Source organism: Odontesthes bonariensis, chromosome 10 (assembly GCF_027942865.1).
Source record: "Odontesthes bonariensis isolate fOdoBon6 chromosome 10, fOdoBon6.hap1, whole genome shotgun sequence".
NCBI classification, from domain to species: Eukaryota; Metazoa; Chordata; class Actinopteri; order Atheriniformes; family Atherinopsidae; genus Odontesthes; species Odontesthes bonariensis.
The window spans coordinates 30191776-30211286 of NC_134515.1; the positions used below are offsets into that span (position 1 = coordinate 30191776).

General features: G+C 43.9%; 1 protein-coding gene across 2 annotated transcripts in view; it reads right to left on the reverse strand.

The window, feature by feature from the left end:
• The window catches only part of magi3a (membrane associated guanylate kinase, WW and PDZ domain containing 3a), a 136654-nt gene that overhangs the window by 12947 nt on the left and 104196 nt on the right, over positions 1 to 19511 (reverse strand). For both annotated transcript variants that reach the window (XM_075475219.1, XM_075475220.1), the window contains exons 5-14: positions 17840 to 18002; positions 16991 to 17070; positions 16344 to 16401; positions 13799 to 13905; positions 7907 to 8104; positions 5193 to 5822; positions 3027 to 3058; positions 2094 to 2352; positions 1507 to 1601; positions 561 to 753 (exon numbers count right to left, since the gene is read on the reverse strand). In XM_075475219.1, coding sequence (XP_075331334.1) covers positions 561 to 753; positions 1507 to 1601; positions 2094 to 2352; positions 3027 to 3058; positions 5193 to 5822; positions 7907 to 8104; positions 13799 to 13905; positions 16344 to 16401; positions 16991 to 17070; positions 17840 to 18002 — 1815 coding nt within the window. The remainder of the gene's footprint in view (positions 1 to 560; positions 754 to 1506; positions 1602 to 2093; positions 2353 to 3026; positions 3059 to 5192; positions 5823 to 7906; positions 8105 to 13798; positions 13906 to 16343; positions 16402 to 16990; positions 17071 to 17839; positions 18003 to 19511) is intronic.

Sequence of the window (19511 nt, forward strand, 5' to 3'; positions counted from 1 at the left end):
TTAATTTCTCCTCAAGCAAACCCAAAGTAATTTCAAAAGTGCTTGTACCCCCCCCCTGGATTGGCTGTTTTCTGGGGGTTAACCAGCCTCAGCACAGAAGAGGTGTGTGCTCCAGGAAAAGAAAACATAGCATATTCTTTTTGTCATGTTTTGAGACTTAAATCAACCCACTCCTAACAGCCTTGACCGGTAAACTGGGAGCTGATATCACATTTATGCCCCCCCCCTTCACTTTTAAACATTTCCCTTCTACTTTACTGTGATTGAAGCAAATGCACCTCTTCAAAATATTAGGTCTTCTTTTCAAGGAAATGTCTACACAGCAAAGAATCCCTCAAGTCAATTTTAATCAAAACTCATTTATTCACTTTTTTTTTTTTTTTTTCAGCGAGGAAGTCACCCGGAAGAAATTTAAAGGATTACCAAGAAAATCCCACATCAAAGCTTTTTCTCAGAGGTTCTTCTCTAGCGTACTGATCTCAGCCAAAGGGGTAAGCCAGCAACTGTGATTAAAGAGCCCTCAGAGGAATGCAGCGCTCATAATCTGAAAGCAGACCTACCTGTGTGTGCTAGTTTTCTGCGGACTGTAAGCATGACTTGGCCGTTACGGGCAGCATTGGTCATCAGTTCCAGCACTTGCTTGTGGGATTTGCCCTTGACTGGCACACCATCAATACAAAGTAACTCATCTCCAGCCCGCAAGCGCCCGTCTTTTTCAGCCGCACCGAGTGGCACGATGGCACCGATGTACACCTGCGGAAGAAAGAGGCTGTAAGAAAAACAGACTAAAAGGAGCCACGTCAAGCACATAGTTTGGTTGATGAAACCAGACAAAATTCCATAAAGTTCTACATTTGATAAAACAAATGGTTTTTTTTCCCCTCTGACAAAAATTAAAAGCGTGAGCAAATTCAGCCATCAATGCAATGACTGTAGATATGCGCTTTGAATCTGCAGAGAACCAACTCCAGTCTCAGAAGGACGAGGTCAGTGCATTTCACGTAGAACACCAAGGAAACCAATAATGCATATTTACAGGGTGGGCCTGTGTGGCTATTTTTAATGCACTTTGAGAAACTGATTAAACAAGTTGCTAAATGGAGGTTAACTGCCACTCCACAGGCAAGCTAGCAAGTTAGCAGCTAGCTACCAGCGGGCACAAGCGGAACTGGGTATGGCTGAGCAGGTGGGCACTAACTGCTATCCACTGGGACTGAGCCATTGGTTAAGCGAGGGGGTGCTAGGGCTGGGATTCAGCCAGGGTTTGAGCAAACGGCCACTAGCAGTCAGGACTAGACAAGAACCGACTTAGCTGGCTGCTGGGCGGGGTTTGATTATCATATTCAAAGTTACTGATGAACTACGGTCTACAGTCATAACCAAAGCATTTTAAAGCCATCTTTTTTTCATGGCAAAAACTTAAAGAAGAAAATATATCTGAGGAGCAGATGTGCTTTTTGGCTGATAATACTAGCTGGAATGGGACCAAGCAGGACTGCTACTCACTGGCTGATCCGGCCCCTCTCCTCCCAGGACTCTGAAGCCAAAGCCTGACTCTTGGTTTCTTTTGATAGACACATCCAGATCCTTAGTATTAGGGGCTGCAGAGAAGAAAGGAAAAAGGACTGGTCAAAAAGAGCTGAATATAAAAAAAAATCTTTGATTCAAATGAGTGAAAATGAATAGCTTTGTAGATTAGAGGGATGTTCATCTTATTCGTAATCAGACTAAGTTCATTTTTACAAACAGAGCTGAACTATTACAGGATAAGAACTGATAAAGATAAAAAAAAAAAAAACAAGATTAGTACATCTAAGATCAGATAAGTTTTAAAACAGAAAATTAAACAATGTATTTATTCATTTCAAGTTCATTGTTCAAATCATTAAGACAGTTGAAGATAAACATCTATTCAATATCAAAGCAGCGATTTAAAGACATCACATTACTCTGGTAACTTACAATGGAAGTAATTATTTTCACAAATCCATAATGTGTTTTATTGTTAAGATATTATCAATAGACAAAAAAAAAAGGCTATTTTAGAAGAAGTCGGCCCTTCATTCCCAGAAGAGGAAAGGGGCTCCACTTACGCTTGCTGTCCAACATGGCTTTGGACTTGAGGTAGAGCTCAGATGCATCTGGCTTGGGTGAAGACGAGCGCATGGTGAAAGGGAGTGTGTTGGGGGTCACATCTGGCTGACTGAGGGTCTCTGTGCTGTTTATCACCTCCTGTCTCTGCTGCTGCTGCGTTGTGGGCTGGGAGCTGGGAGGAGGCAGTTGCTGGGGCACAAGATGAGGTGCCTGGTGAAGACCTGGCTGGGAGACGGCGTGGGACATGGGAGCGGTGCACTGTGACACAAACGAAAGCAGTGATAAACAGGGGGGTAATAATATAATAATAATAATAATATGTCTCAGCTGGATGGTCATTTTAAGACAAACGCATTACTTGTTACATCTTTTAGAGCACTGGACATGTTTTATCATCACTGCATGATAACAATAATGATATCTATTCAAACTCAGTGATTGGTGTCTACAATAGCAAGGTAGCTGATGCAAGAAATGTTAGATGGATTTCCTCTCCAGGATAACATACCCCAAAATAGTTCATCAACACAGAATAATGCTGTGTTTAACCAACAAAACAGTATGAGTAAGCCTGTTTCTGCCTCAGCTCTTCTCTATTTTCAAAAACGCAGCATGGAGGAGCCGCACAGTGACAAGCTGTTGAACGTAGCATATCATTTCACACACCCAAACACCGAGGGATGTTAAGTTGCTGTTTGCAAAGAGCCAGCATATTTATCCACATGCACTTCCAGAAATAACAACCTGGCTAATGTGGGCTCGCTGAATAATTCAGCTAACGACAGCTACCGTACCACAGGAACGCACCGAGTGGTGCTCGTAGGCAACAAAGACCAAAGCTTTTCTTTTGAAAAATCTAGGAGCAGTTTTAGCATCATTCTTCCACCAGACAAAACAACAGACAAAAAAATGTGACAAGAACCTCAACTTACTGGTTTTAATGATTTCACAGGAGATGTTTGACCTGAGAACAGAGAGGAGAAAGCAGAGGTTAAGTCATTAAATGCGCAATAATGAACATGTAATACTGTGTTCTTTGGACAGTGGCTGCGTTTTCGCTCATTTTCAGTCCAATCCTCGTACCTAACTTTTCACAAGTGTGTGTTTTATGTTTGCTAAGCCTCTTAACGCTGAGCTATGAATCATTCGAGCGTAAAAATGTACAAAACTCAAGGGATGAACCAACTTTGTGTACACATAGCAGACAACTTAGCAGAGAACCAATTATTGTGCCTTTAGGCACTTTGTTACAAGCAGCCTCGTGAAAAGGTACAAATAATTCACATTTTTCTCAGTTGCACTTGCAAAAAACAACAACAAGAAATAAATAAATTGTGAAAATGTAGAGGATAATACGGTTTGTCAGACAAGTAATGACTAGTAAGAGGGTTTGTCTAAAAGGGTTCAGGCTGTTGAAGAATAAAGGTGGTTGTTCAGAAAATTGACTTTCAAGCTCTTTAGAACTGCACAAACTCTGTTTTTGCCTTAAATATGCTGTATTTCCTAGGGTGAGTCATTTCACTCTATTGGCCTGTTGGCCTTTAGTGGTTTCACACTAAATCTCCACCATTAACACTGTGGACTCTACACATTTTGTCTACTTTAGTTACACAGTGAAGCTTTGCAACGTTTTCTTATTTGAATCCTTCCTGCTTTTTGCACTCTCTCCGTCATGGTCACAGACTGGAGAGTGTGAGTCAGAGTATATTTCAGACAGTAGGGGGCACTAGACCCAAATATTAATGATGTAATTACAGGAGACAGGAGACGGGAGTGACTTCAAGCCAAGGGGAAAACATGCACCTCTCATGGCCACCTGTTTGCTCTAACTACGAAAATGTTTAATGAAATAAAACATTTTCTTATATTATCAGATAAATGTATCCGGTATCCCATGATCATATCATAATCTAAACACAGAGTGCATTATGCGACGTGTCTGACGAGGTCAAATCCTCTCTCAAATTTAAATCCAGAGTTGGACCACAACATTTCCCATCATGTTTCTGTCCACGGCTGTCATCGGAGGGGAGTTTTATCTCCTGGCTGGGCGTGCAGCCTAACCTAATCCCAGTCTATGGGTGACCTGCGGGAAGCCCTGCAGCATTGCTCCTTTTAGTCCTGGAAAGCTGTGATCTTCCTCTCTTTTAAAGCAGTGACACACATGCTCTAAGCATATGCACGATGTGCGATTAATGCATATCATACTGATGCAGGAGCACACACGCACGCACTTACGCACAAGACAAGCCCCCTGAGCTCAGAGCAGAACCCGCTCAGTGCATCAGATATGTGGGCGAAACACTGATCTCTTGATTCAGGGCTTCTGCACTGCAGCAAAGGCAAAGGCAAAAAATAAATAAATAAAGCGGAACAAACCCTTCAAATCCCTTAAAGCATTAAGTAGGGAGACAGGCCATGATTACCCACCATGCTCTGCCTCTCCCGCCTTCTCTTCCTCTTTTCTCTTTCTGTCAAGGCAGCAGGTGAATCACCAAAACTGCCATCTCTCCCCACCCATCCCAGCACAGCTCCCCATGTGACTCAGCTCTTCCCTGTTCGGTAAGGTGCATGGCAGATGTTGCAGAGTTGGGGTGGACCAAGGCATGAAATTGCTTTATTTAACGTTGGCACAATCAACGTAGCCAACCAAGACATAAATCAAACAACCCCACAGTCCTTGCTGTCATTTATAAATCAAAATATTGTTCTTCAGAGGTCAAATCCTATCTCTTCCACAGATGATATATTTTTTGACAAAAGACAAACAACGTTGTTGTCTAACTCGCTATTAGAAATTAAACACTACCTCACTCCTTTCTTTTGGCTAAAAGAGAAAGTTACATTGAGTGAAACCGACGACAGGTGACCGATGGGGGATTAAAAGGATTTCGAAAGCATGGGAATCAACTACCCGACTATCTCCAGGCACAAACACCTGTTTATTGTTTGAACATAGCCCGAGGAGATTAATAGAGACAGCAGGGATTTAACATGTCACAGCATCAGCACTATACACCCACCACCTGTGACGTACTCGTAAAGGTAATTCCAGTGCACACCAGCAGCACCGTGAGCTCTCACTCCTGCAGACTCACCTCCTCTAAGCACCAGCACGCTGACCTCGCTGCCCACAGACAAGTCCTTGAGGATGTCCACCACCTGGGAGTGGCTCAATGTTTGGACGTTCTGTCTGTTGATTTCCTTGATGACATCCCCCTTAAGTAAGCCACGGCACCACTGGGCATCCAGGATCATCTTTACCTTTTGTCCCAGGGGGCAGTCTGCAATGGCAAAGCCAAAACCTCCTGGGCCTTTCACCAAGGGGACGCTCACGAGCTCTGGCTGTAACAAAGTGGGATCCGGGCCTTCTTGGTTTTGGGCATGCGGAAGATGGTGGTGGTGGTGGGGATGAGGGTGGTGGTGGTGGCGTCCTCCATTGCTCATAGGTGGCACTGAGGCGGTCTGCCGGGAAAGGGTTCCTCCATCTGGAACTGCATAATGGGGTTCCAGGGGCGTGGAGCTGGACGGGGAAGGGGACGGGTCCTTTGAGGCGCCGAGGCTGCCTGCCGCCTCCTCACTATTGCTGGAGTCCTCCGGCAGAGGGTAGCCCCTACACAGGACCATGTCCACATACTGGTTTATGGGGATGGACTGGAACATCTGCACCACGTCAGCGTGAGTCTTCCCCAGCACACATGTCCCGTTGATGTCCACAATCACGTCACCTAGAAGAGGAACGTAGAGCTTTTACACATTTGTGATGTGACCCTTAAGCAAACAACAAAGTGTTTTGAAGGATTGTTTCCAACATCATCAAAGCTTGACGATAAAGAAATGGACAGAAAAATGATGAAGGCAACGCTGTTTATACTGTCCCGAGGCACAGCGTTGTCATGGTTTCAGAAGTATGATGGGTGAAATACAAAGTTACAATCTCAGGAGTGTAAAAAGTGACCAGTTATTCAGATCTTGCCTGTTTCACAGAACGTGGCACACATATGAACTCAAGGTAATAACTCTGACAAAGTGGTTCTGTCCCTAAACGGTTTGCACACATCACTATGGAAAGGCTAAGAATCCCTAAAACTGCGGACATTAAGTGACAAGAAAATAAGCTACATTACACACAAGTAAGTATCTGTGACTGTTTCCTGCTTTGTAGAAAATTCAAATATGGTAATGAGGAAGAAGCGAGCATTAAATAGAACAAAATCTTTGACATAATGCTTTTCTTTCTCCTCCTTTCATCTGGTAAAACCTGTGCACATCCTGGACAGAATAAGCAGCTGAAATGCAGACTGGCTCGCTGGACCAAAGCCCAAGAGGAGGATCCAGCCCACCTACACAATCAATAATATCCTCAAGCAAACACAGCTAGGGTTTCACTCTTGAAATGAACTCAACATACCATTGTAGTGGCTCAGACTCATTCCGCATTACCCCAAATGTCTTCTCTAATAACATCCAAAAAGGTTGAAAGATCTGAGCGGTTAAACTCAAACATTCCACCGCAAAAACATGTACGAAGCAGGTCCGGAGTGAGAAACACAAAGGACAAACCGTTCCAGTCTACTGCACGTTTCTAAAATCCAATGAAATTAATTACGTTCATCTTTTATTGTAGTCAATTACCCTTCCTCTCAAGGGAAATGAAACATTGAAAATAATTACTCTCTCTGTTCCACTCTCACATTGATTCTCAGCGACAGCACCGTCGTGGCGATATTAGTGTGATGTCAATCCTCAGGCATTTTTACACAACGGTAATTACAATCAACAACCACGTGATCACAGTATCTGTGCACACGAAAAAAAATGTAAATGTTGCGAACCTTTCACAAGAAACTCATCACATCGGCACACTTTTCTTTTTTTTTTTTTTTTTTTTTTACACCTGGAAACCAGCCGTAAAAAGAAAACTCGTATTCAGGCCAATTAAAACTTTATGGGGATTTATGGGGGCATATACTAGCCTGGGAATTCCCATGCTGCTTTGCGCGCGATTTCATTCTCACTGCAAAGGCAGCCTGGAAACCACCGCCCTTATTTTTGCCAGAGTTAGGGAACCAATCACAGAACGGGGGGGGGGCAGCAAGACGATGACAACGTCTATGCGCGACACCGAAGCTTGTAGAGTGTTAATCCAACATGGCAGCGGACACAACGTTACCGTTCCATGCAGCCTTAGAAAGTGTTTTAAGTAGCTTAGAGCGCAAGTTTACTTTTAAAAAAGAGCAACGTTTGGCGTTGAAAGATTTCATTGCCTCGTCGAATTTCTGTTGCTCTACATACGTCATCTGGTATAAGTGATACAATTGGCTATGAATCGCGCGCAAAGCAGCATGGGAAGAACCAGACGCCATTTGATAGACATTCATAGCGCCCAATAAACGGCTCTAGGCATTCGTAAACCACGCCTCAAATACGAGAAAATGCACACCTAGTTCCCAGACCACCATCTCATCGAGATGTGGACGCGTCAGCCAGGCTAGGCATATACAGTGTCAGCCATAAACTGGACACGTGCTCCTATTTTTCGCACCACTCCTCTGATCACTGCCTATAAACATTTGCCTTTGTAAAATCAGGCAATGTGACATTCAGGGTGTAGTACGCGTTCTCTGCATGTGTTTGCCCATGTGTGATCGAACATAAGACAGCGACTATAGCATGTACATGTGAATGTAATGCTGGATGGAATGTTTGGACAAGTAATAGAGGCCTGACTGTCTCTTCTTGACGTTTCATGATAGTGCTTCCACCGTGTATCACTTTGCATTAAGGCCATCAGGTCTATTTGGTAAGTTACCTGAGGCAATCTTGTTGTCGTGAGCAGCAGGCCCGTCAGGAAGGACATTTTTGACCTGAAGGAACTCATCGGGTCGGTCTCCTCCGATGATCGTGAACCCAAATCCCTGGGGGCTTTTCCTAAGTGCTGTCTGCAAGATGGAACCCTGGAGCTGAGATGGATCTCGTGTGAAATCCCGCGCTCCCCTCTGGGGCTCCTCTGTTGTAGTGATAGCAAAAAAAGAGGTAATACAAAATATGTTATTTATTACAATCGTGTGAAATAAAACAAACAAACAAACAAATACACAACTTTAGCAACAGTAACCTGTAGAAGTGGTTTTTGGTTTGACATCATCAGTATTACATTGCTGTAGAGGAATTTTGGGTTGCTTCAGACATTTGTTTAAGCACAGCTCTTTTCAGTTGCTGCCACAGTATTTCAGTGAGACTGAGGTCTGGACTTGAACGAATGGGTCATTGCAACACCTTAATCATTTTGTTTTTCAGCGATTCTGCTGTAGATTTGCCGCCGTGTTTGGGATCATTTGTCCTGCTGTATGACCAAAATTCTGCCAAGCTTTAGATGTCAGACAGATGGCCTCACATTTGGCTCCAGAATACGTTTTTAACAGAACTCAGTAACTGTATCTAGTCCAGGTCCTGTGGCTGCAAAGCAAGCCCAAATCATCAGCCCTTCACCGTGCTTGACAGTTGGTATGAGGCGTTTGTGCTCACATGCTGTCGAATGTGGTGTTGTGCATTATTCCCAAACATCAGACATTGCTGCAGAGGTCTTTAACTTTAGTTTGTTTGCTGGAATATACAGCTTAATGAAGAGTGTTTGTTTTTTTCTTTTTTCTAATCAATCTTAAAAGTTAGTGATATTACCTCTAAAATTTTAGAGAAACATATTTTAAAGTCTACAGGATAACGAGCCATTGTACATAAGTGAAAATTAGTCTCTGTCTCCATCATACGGGCTTTTGCACGGTGACAATAAGTCTGACAGCGCATCCCTCACTGCCAGTAATTATGTGAACACACTAAGAACTCCTAACCGTCGAGCAAACTCAATCAAAGCACGCGTACAAAACCTGTGAGGCTGCTGCTCTGTTTGCAAAGCCAATAAACATCCGGTCCCTGAATGTCTTCATTTTAGTCCCCACCCCACTGCAAACAACTGCTGTCTTTCAATGCAGTGATGAATCCATCCTGACATTTTCCAGGTAAACTTTTCATTGCAAATTCCCTTTGTGGTGCCGGCAGCATGTGTAAATAGGACAACTTTATGGAAGACGGGGAAAGAATTATATTAGAGTGAGGGAGCGTGGTTGTGAGAGAGATGGGGGGATAAGAGTGATGAGATAGAAAGAGACAGAGAGAAACAGAGTTAGCCTTGACAGAAAAAGGCAAATTCTCACTAAATCCTAGCTCACCTTCCCCCTGGTGAGTGCCTATGAGACTGAGTTATGTGCTGCGTCCCTGCATGCAGGACTTCTGTGGCAGTTCCCACACTGATAGATGGTGGGACATCAATCTCATTAGGAAGAGTGCAGATAGACCCCCCCCCCCCCCAACCCCTTTCCCTCCCTCATAACTCTCACTGTGTTGTGGGATTTTGATTTACATAATTGCATTGCAATTGGCAGATGAACGTGACCGCTCTTTAGGGAGGTGTGTGAGTTGGGGGGGGGGGGGCGCCAAGTACAATTAACATGACATTCCTGCATCCGAGCTGTACAAGCAAACGAGTTACTGATGAATATAAATAAATGTCGGCTTAAGGTATGGCTATATTTAATCAGGCACCTCACACTGTTCACACACACTACGCCAAAAAACTGTCAGTGCTGTTTCCTATGTGATCACCGTTAAAGCAGCAACGACAGAGCAGTAGAGAGAGAGTGGAGGTTGGAATGGAGAGGGGGCTTCACACTAAAGCCATGTTTACATGGTCCTGATTACGCTGTGGGCCACAAAAGGACTCCGCTTTCTCAGGGGCGAAGTGATTATATGAAATGTCTGACAGGATTGTCAGTGCTGTAATTAAGGCTGAGCCCCGCTTTGCTCTGTGCTCTGCGGCATTGTCTGGGAGGTCAGCCTAGCCAGCCTTGTCAAAAGAGCGCTTAGAAGCCACCTCATGCACGTTCACACGCTTACACAAGACCACTAGCCATTTATTCTCATTAACAAGGATGGGAAGGTGCAGAGTGGGCATCAGGAAGGCAGTCGGAGCTGGAGGCGGTTATACACAGAGGCAATATCATGCACAGACTGCAGAGAGGCTCAGCTGTAGGAGGAGGGGTCCGCGTGCAACAGAGTGAGGCAGACAGATCTGTCGAAGGGGTGTCTGCAATACAGAGGCTAGTTTGAATACTAATGTAGCCATGCTTTGTGTATACACACACTGAAGATCATAATTCTTACTAATTTTTCAAACAACATACGGCCTCTGCCTATCATACCCTTGCAGTCACTGTGCAGGGGGTGATTACACCAGTCGGGAATCCACACAGGTGGTAAATGATGAGCAGAAGACCCAGCAGAAAGGAAATTTATGACCATCAGTCACCTTCAACTGCAGTCACCTCTGTCCTTCAATCTCTTCTTTATCTTGCTGCTTTCCTCTGTTCTAAGGAGATCTTTCAACTGCTGCAAATGACAGGGGCAAAAGCGTTTTCAAAGACACCTCAGAGCCTTCCCTATTTCACATCTACTTGTCAAAATGAATTCTGACACCCAGTGAAGCGTTGTTCCATTATTCAAATGGAATATCGCAGCTTCAGGGGCTATTGGCTGTTTATCAGTAGCCTGTCTACAGTTAAAGAATCTTCCAGACACACAACTCAGCATGAAAGAGATGATGAAAGGGTTCCAGCATTCGGATAACACACCCAATGCTTTGTTATAGGTTTTACTTACTTAACCCGGAACGATAACACCAGAAACGTGTGACTTATTGCACACAGTCTTTTTTTTTTTTTTAAATTAAAAAACAACCAAAAACTAAGAAAAAATTCAGAAGCGGTGTGTGAAAAAACTAAGTTGTTGTGGTCCAACCACAACATTTCATTGAGGTTGAAGTCTGGAATTTGAGGGGACCATTGCAACATCTTGATTATTTTCTTTTTTTCAACCATTCCACTGTAGATTTGCTGCTGGGCTAAGTATCACTGTCTTGTCAGCTTTCCACTAGGCTTTAGCTGTCAGACAGTGGTCCTCACATTTGCCTCAGGAATACTTTGGTAAAAAGAGGAGGACTTCATGGTGGATTCCATGACTGCAAGGTGTCCAGGTCCTGTGGCTGCAAAACAGGCCCAAATCATCAGTTTGAGGTGTTTGTGCACATATGCTGTGTTTGGTTTCCTCCAAACTTGTTGCGCAATGCGCATCATGACCAAACATTTCCGCTTTGGGCTTGTCTGCCCAAAAGGATATTTTCCCAGAAGTCAGAAGGTTTGTTCAGATGCTACCTTTCAAACCTTAAGTGCGCTTCCATATTCTTTTTAGAGAGAGAAGAGTCTTTCTCCTGAAAACCCTTCCAAACAAGCCATACCTGTTCAGTCTTTATTGTTATGAACTTTAACATTGAACATGCTAACTGAGGCCTGCGGAGTTTGAGATGTAGCTCTTGGTTTTTTTTACAGTTTCTCTGAGCATTGCACGGTCTGGCCTTACTGGGATGTCCACTCCTAGGAAGATCGTCAACTGTCATTGATGTTTTCCTCGTGTAAATAATCTTTCTCACTGCAGAATGATGGACTCAAAATAAACTTATAACCCTTCCCGGGGTGCATCTGCATTTTGGCTCAGTTTAGCAAAGTACAGGAAATACTGACAGTCTATAATGTCAACAGCTGTTGTTCATCTGAGGTTAAATTGACCTAATTTTAAGACCTGATGATTTTTTCTTTTTCTAATGGCCTGATACGCAATTCCTTAGAACTGAAAGAAGGTGTGCTTTCTCTTTCACGTAACACATTTTATTCCAATCTATCCTTAAGTAGTTATGACATTTCATTAAATCAAATGTCAGCGTTATGGTTGCATTACAGTTATATAGCGAGATGTCACCAAAGTTACATATATCTCCCAAGGAGGATTAATACCCCACAGAAAGGTCCAGGGACATTAAATCAAAATTCCTGTCAATCCCTCCAACAGTTGAGATTTTTCAGCCCCGGACCAAAAGCACGAACCAACCATTAAGTCTGCAATGTCTGAAAATCATAAACTACATTTCTAAGAATAATGTAAAACCACGCAGTTGAAAACATGCATTAATAATGAGTTAACTTTGTGTTCCTTCTCTCTCTCTGTTCAATTCCAGGATAAAATTTAGAGCAAATAATCTGACTTTCTGTTTATTTCCCCTCTGTTCAGCAACAGAAAATCTTCCAAGGCTTCTCTTTGAACCATGAGATATGAACTCTCACTAGTGAGTGTACAACAGAAAAACATCTTTATCATTCCAACACTTAGTTCTCATTTTTATTAGGAATACACGAATTTCAAAATAGTGAAGACTGGAAGATTTTCAAAATATGCTAACTTTCCCCTTCTTTCTCCGTATTGTCACTTGTCTATATTCAACCCAAATTCCCAAAAAGATGGAATGTTGTGTAAAATGTCAATATAAACAGTAAGCAGTGATTCGAAAATATCCTAAAGCAATATTTTATTCACAATTGAACGCAGAAGACTTATTTAATGAAAAATATTAGCTCATCTAGAATTTGATGGCAGCAAAACATCTAAAAAAAAGCTGAGACGAATTTGGTTGATTGGCAAGGGGGCTATAACCTGATTGGGTACAAAAAGAGCACCTTAGAGAGGCAGAGTCTCTTAGAAGTAAAGATGGGCAGAAGTTCTGCAATCTGCAAAAAACTGGACACAAGTTTTGCAATTTCAGAAAATTTTTCCAAAAATATAATATTCCAGTATTCCATCATGTACAATACATGATGTCATAAAATGACTTTAAGAATCTGGAGACATCTCTGTGTACAATAGACACAGCCAAAACTCCATGATCTTCAGGCCCTCAGGCAGCACTATGATTAAAACAGGCATGATTCTGTCAATGGAAATCTCTGCATGGGCTCAGGAACATTTCCATAAATCAACGTCTGTGAACACAGTCCACTGTGCCATCCACAAATGCAGGTTAAGGCTCTATCACGCAAAGAAGAAGCCAAACGTGAATGTGAACTAGCAAATGCCGCTGTCTTCTCTGGACCAAAGCTCATTTCAATACAATTCTTATGACACGAAGATGTCTATAGAGCATGTGCGAAGGCCCCATCATCTCTGCAAGGTATATACAGGTTTTAGAGCAACATGTGCTCCATTCAGATGACATCTTTTTCAGGGAAGGCCTTGCATATTTCAGCAAGACAATGCTAACCTGAATACTGCATCTATTACAACAGCATGGCTTCATAGTAGAAGAGTTCAAGTCCTGGATAGACCTGTCTGCAGTCCAGACCGTTTGACAGTTGAAATCATGTGGCTCATGAAGATGTTTAGGGACCGTTGTTAAAAGAAGGAATGCTACACAGTGGTAAACATAGCCGTGTCCAAACTTTTTTTAAATATGTTGCTGCCATCAAATTCAAGGTGAGCGGATATTCTTCAGGAAATAATAAAATGTCTCACTTTCAACATTTGAGGTTTTCTCTTTTTTTTTCATTGATGGATAGAATTTTGGTTTATGAGATTTGCAAATCCTGTCCTTCTATCCTTTTTCCATTTTTACACAACATCCCAACTTTTTTTGGAACTAGGGTGGTAAAGTACACATTAAAAGTAGCAGAACTGACTTCAACCCATTGCAAATTCTCCCTTACTTGTGACCCACGGAGGATAACACAGCTGCTGTTCCAGAGGGCTTAGTTTTTGGTGCACTTACCTGAGGGTGCGTCTGCCTGCGGCTGTGCTGCAATGGGTGTGTCCACGCTCAGCTTTCTCTTTGCTTCCATCACTGGATTCTCAAACTGGGTCTTCTGGTTGATATGGCTGCACACATAGGATAACAACATCAGCTAACAAGAATTGTTAATAGAACAGGGTGTTACATAAAGCTTGAATAGGCACACTGAATATATTTTCACACTTTCATTTCTGTTGGCAGTCTGTTCATCACACATTTAACAGCTTCTCTTATTTTTCCATGCATGCATTCTCGCTATGTCAGTCGATTTCACAGAGTTTCTGCTCTTTTTTTTTTAATCTCATTCTCCTTTCACCATTTGGCCTCACTGAATAGAGCCTCTCCACACTGTTGATCCTGCTCTTTTTGACTGTCATGCAAAGCTTTGATTTGACTACAAAGACTGGAAGATTACCTGTGCACATCTTTTAACATGTGAACTGCATGTTAAACCACAAACCCAAACGCGTCTGTGCCAGAAGTCTTACTTATAGTTATTTCTGCATGAACAATTATTGGGCAAGAGTATCATTGTTTCTTTGCAAATTTGGTTTGGATCCTGTGCTGCTTTTGCCTACTTGTACTTTCTGGCACTTTATTCCATCTGTTATGATGGATACAGTGGCAGGGGGAAAGTTGTTTACATGTAGGAGAAGGTGATTGAGCTTTCAAAGGCCCTAGAAATGCCTGGGATGAAACCCACAACCCAGACATGGTTAAGAGGACGTGCTGCAGATGTAGAGAATGAGCAAAATGAAAAAAAACAAGGAGGAGGAAGTTTAAATAATTTCTTCCCTTGATTATCATGGGGAATGAGAGGTTGCTGGTAAAAAAAGAGGAAAAAATAAAGATAAATAAAGAGCTGACAAAATAATATCGGGAATTTGGTATTGGGTGTTTCACAGAGACTGCAGACAAAGTGGCAAGATGGAAAGGAGGAAGGTTTCAGTGCTTGTTACCAAGCTGGCGTAATCCTGTGAGCCTATCCCAGCTGTTATTGGGCATGAGGCAGGGTACACCCTGGACGGACCGTCGGTCTGTCACAGGGCAACATAGAGACAAACGAGACACACAACCATGCACGCTCACACTCACTCCTAGGGACAATTTAGAGTCATCGATCAAACTAACATGCATGTTTTTGAATGCTGGGAGGAAGCCGGAGTAGCCGGAGAGAACCCACGCATACACGGGGAGAACATGCTAACTCCACACAGAAAGGCCCCAGCTGGGATTCAAACTCGGTACCCTCTTGTTGTGAGGTTCTAACCACCACGCCACCATGCAACCCCGATTAAAATTCATTTATTCATTTATATATATGTATAGTGCCTATTCACAACAAAAAGTAATCTAAGGGAGCATTACATAGAGAGAAACCCAAGATATTCCCTATGGGCAGCACTTGGCAGCTGTGACTGTGTGATGTGGTGGTCCTTGTGAGGGGATAAATATCTACTCAAGATATCACAATCCCAGGATCAAAAGATTAAAAAAAAACAGCAGAATGATGTAAATGCCATGTCTTTTTCCTATTTAATGCCCAGAGATGGCCTTCTTTCCAAACCTCTGAGCCTATTGGGGACTTGACACCAGCTTCATTCCAAAAACATTAAATGATTCACAGTCACACCTGCGGGATCAAACATTCGCAGCTTCCCAGAGAAATGTCTCTTCATGGTGGTTAAGGGGAGAGATGGCTTATCTGCATAATGAGCTTTAATAGACGTAAATCCGGGTCATGACAGCAATGGGGAAAGACAAAACGCACTGATGCTGCACAGTGAATCAGCCACATGCTGAGATGATGATGCTATATACTGCGCGCGTGTGTGTGCGCACATTGAACACAACGCACTCTGCTCTCTTGCTGTGTATGACTCACGCCTCACGCACACAGAGATACCCACCCCATTAAGTCTGAGGAGATAAACACCCCCCCTTTCTTTCATTTCCTTTCTCGCTCCGTCTCGCTTTCTCGCTCCTTGATTGCCAGACCTCATGTTTTGTGGAAATGATGAGACTTTGTGTCACTTTGCGGGCACTTGGTCGTTCATTCACAAGCCGAAAGGAAAAAAAAAAAAAGCCAGACAAAAAGACAGTGACAGAGAACAGGGAGCCTCTCAATGACCCTCCTGCACATACAGGCATGATGATGATCCCCCCCCCCCCCCCCCCCCCCCGACTGCACGTCTCTCCCTCTTTGACTGCAGTAATGAGTCTCAAATGAAACACTGTGCTGTTGTTTACAATCTCGATCAGAATGGAATCTCCCTTTTGTTTCCCTCTCTGGGACACCCCCCCCCTCCCGACCTTCAATGTCTGTTGCTTGTGCTCACATCATTTCTTTCTGTAGGCCTGTGGGAAACTACTCCTTGGACAATAGCGTAACATGGTGCTGTCACATGGCCCACAGGTTGAAGACTACATTTAAAACTTCAGTGCCTGTGGAATTCAGTGAGATGGCTTCGATCTGCTGATAATTCTGCTATGTATCCCTAAGCCCCAGGAGAAGTCTACTTACTCTACATAGTAGGTGCCAAACTGGGGGTCCTCAATCTTCTCCCAGCCGTAGGGCAGCTCTGTGAGGGGGAACAGACAGAGAGAAGACAAATAGATCACTTATGATACTGCTGAGGACCTATATGGACAACTGGACACATGCAGTGAGGTGTGGTGCTTTGAGTTAAGCTTCTGGCTTAGCTACACCCACAGAACAGAAGGCCTGCTTTTATTTGTATCTATGCGTTTTAGGACTTGATAAACACTACGGAGGCAGAAAGGAGGATGGGAGGCTGCCAGTTGTTACACAGGCTCCCCGGAAAATAACAACCTCTCTCACTCTCCGACGGTGTGCACGTCTGCGACGCCGCGTCTTTCTGCTGCTGTGTGACACATTGCATGCAGCGCAGGGGAGATCTTTACGCAAGAGGGGCTAGAGAAAATTGCCTTCCGAGAAATGCCGCACTGATGAGCTCTCTGCATGTGTCCGTGAAGCCATTAAAGGGAGGGGGAGTGGGGGTTTGCTGTGTCACCAACATGACTTGGACCGGGACCACTGAGCTGTTCAGCCTCCGTCTGTCAGCCAGCGCCCCCAATCACGCGCAGATCGTTGTTTTGTGTGGCAGGAAGAAGTGTGGGTAGAGAGGAGGGAATATGTGTAAGCCTCACCTCCTTCCTCGCATTTCTCAGGAGGCTTGGCTTTCTTGGCAAGGCGGGGGTCCAGCCAGGTGGTGGTTTTGCTGTTGTGACTATAACATAAAGAAGAAAACGGGGATTTATGTACATTAGAGACGTTTAAAAGTGACAATTCTGCAGTCAGAAAGCTCTTTTACCATCCCACTGAAACCAACACAGCTCCTTGAGAACAGAATTGTGGTAAATATTTAATCTTTAGGGATCAAATGGCGTACCAAAGATGCTTTAGAGGGTTTGAGGTAAAAGGAAGAGAAAGAAAGAGTGGGAAAAAAAACAGAAAAGAAAAGAAAGTAATTGCAGAGATCATAAAGAGCAGAACTGAGAGAGCAGGTCAAGGGTAGAGAGCTCCGTTTAGCCTGCTGTTTCTCTCGCTGGCAGAATGAGCTATTGATTTAGCAGCAAACAGAAGCAACTGGCTCTCTCGGCTGCTCAGAATTGACTGCTTGCCACACCGATCGGCCTGGTAAACAATACAGGCCTGCTGCTTTTAGCACCAGCCAACAAACCCCACATCAAACACGAGGGAAATAAAAGGGAAGAAAGAAAACTTAATTGAGAAAAATGCAGCTGCCTTTGCCGAGAATACAGATAACTTCCACGTCTTGCACCTTGCTCGGTATAGTGCAGAGGAATGCTCTGGATGAGGAGCAGTGAGAAGTCATCGCCAAAACTTTGAACACTTTTTGGCTTGCAGTGGGGGGGAAAAAAAGGAGATGGAAGAAAAGCTGGGAGGACAGGGAGTGGGGTTAGCACACTGCTGATGTAATAGGGTGTAATGAGAGTAATACAAAGAAGGCAAGGAGTGACAGAAATATTACTTACTCTATGAAATAGACCATGCCGGTCTCTGTATAGGCCATCTCCCATTTTTTCGGCAACGGATCCTGACCGTCGTCTTGTGGGTTCCAAACGCGCATATCCATGGTCCCCGCTGACTGGTTGTAGCTGGGCACCGTCCTCCTCCAGTCCGCCTTGTCCTTGTGCTCTGCAGCCCGACATGAAGACAGGGGCGCGGGCATGGAAATGGTAAGAGGAATGGGTTGGGAGTAGGGGTGTGGGAGATGATAGATGGAGAAGGAGAGAGGAGGTGAGATTGTGGCACCATTGGAGTTCTTCTGGGCTCCCTGCATTTCTCCCTGCTGCTGCTGCTGCTACTCGAGCTGCTCTAGCCCTGTACGTCGTGTGGACGGCTATGTCAACAGGAGAAAACGGGGTAGAGAGAGAGACACACACACACACACACACACACACACACACACACACACACACACACACACACACATACATACAGAGGTTCCAGGAAGAGGACGAAAGCGCTGCAACTGCCATAGGATTTGCATGTCAGCTGCAATGTATTAGGAACTGCCTCCAAGGCAAGGCCAGAGAGTGCTTGAGTCCGGCAGCACATCACAGCTCTGTTAGTATCACACTGCTGCATGTGTGTGTGCATTTGCCTAATCTTGATATGTGTGTTTGTGCTGCTCTGCATGAGGCTCTTATCTCCAGGTTTCCATCTGACTCTGTGTGACACAGCTTCACCACGGCACTGAACACTCTCTGCGTTTGGCAGGGTTAAGTGAGTGGCAGGAACAGAGAGTGACAGACCAGTCCCGGAGGCATGGGCGGGCATTGGGGGGGCCGTGCCCGCCCATGGAGTCAGCTGTGCCCGCCCTGGACTAAGAGCAAAGTTTTTCTGTTTATTTTATTTGGGTTTAGTTTTTTTCGTCGGAGTAGCCATCTTCTATTAAACCTATCTATCTTGATTTGCCAATCAAACAATCCAACCAACGAACGAAGGTTGGATTGCGTAGCCAATTTCAAAGGGTTATGGTCACCGGTCGCCAGAGCTGTAAATTGCCGCTCATAAACGGATATACAAAATTATTTACACAAAAATACGAGGACAAGTGATGGTGCGGACGGGAGCGAGCAGGAAGCAGCGCCATACAGCTCCACTTCTACTGGAAATGTAAGCACCGAAGTCAACAGTCACATTGGAGTTAACAATCATGCTGGGAGGGTTAGCTACAGCAGCTAGGGTTACATTCCGACATGGGCCTCAAATTGTCGGAATGGCAAGACTTCAATTTTTATCAAACGTCCCATCATTCCGACACTTTTTTCCTCCTATGGTCGGGAATGACGGCAGGCATAAAGTACCATACTTTTATTTTTTTTAAACATCCCGCCTTTCCGACAATTCCTTTAATAGCCTATTTTTTTTCCCCAAAACATTTTGCACTAATGATATGCCAGCGCAAATACGCCCTAAAGTTTGACAGAGAGCAGTTTGCCCTTGTTTTGCATCTGAATGAGTAAGTGGAGCTGTTGCATCCCACATTAAAACACACAGATTGGACAGATACTGAAAACAGCAGACGACATCAAAGCCTCAGATTTTACATGATTTTAAAGCAGAGGAACTCCACAACCTCCTAAACCAACTTTAATAATATACAAACAAAATACAGGTTTTAATGTAAATCGGGCGAGT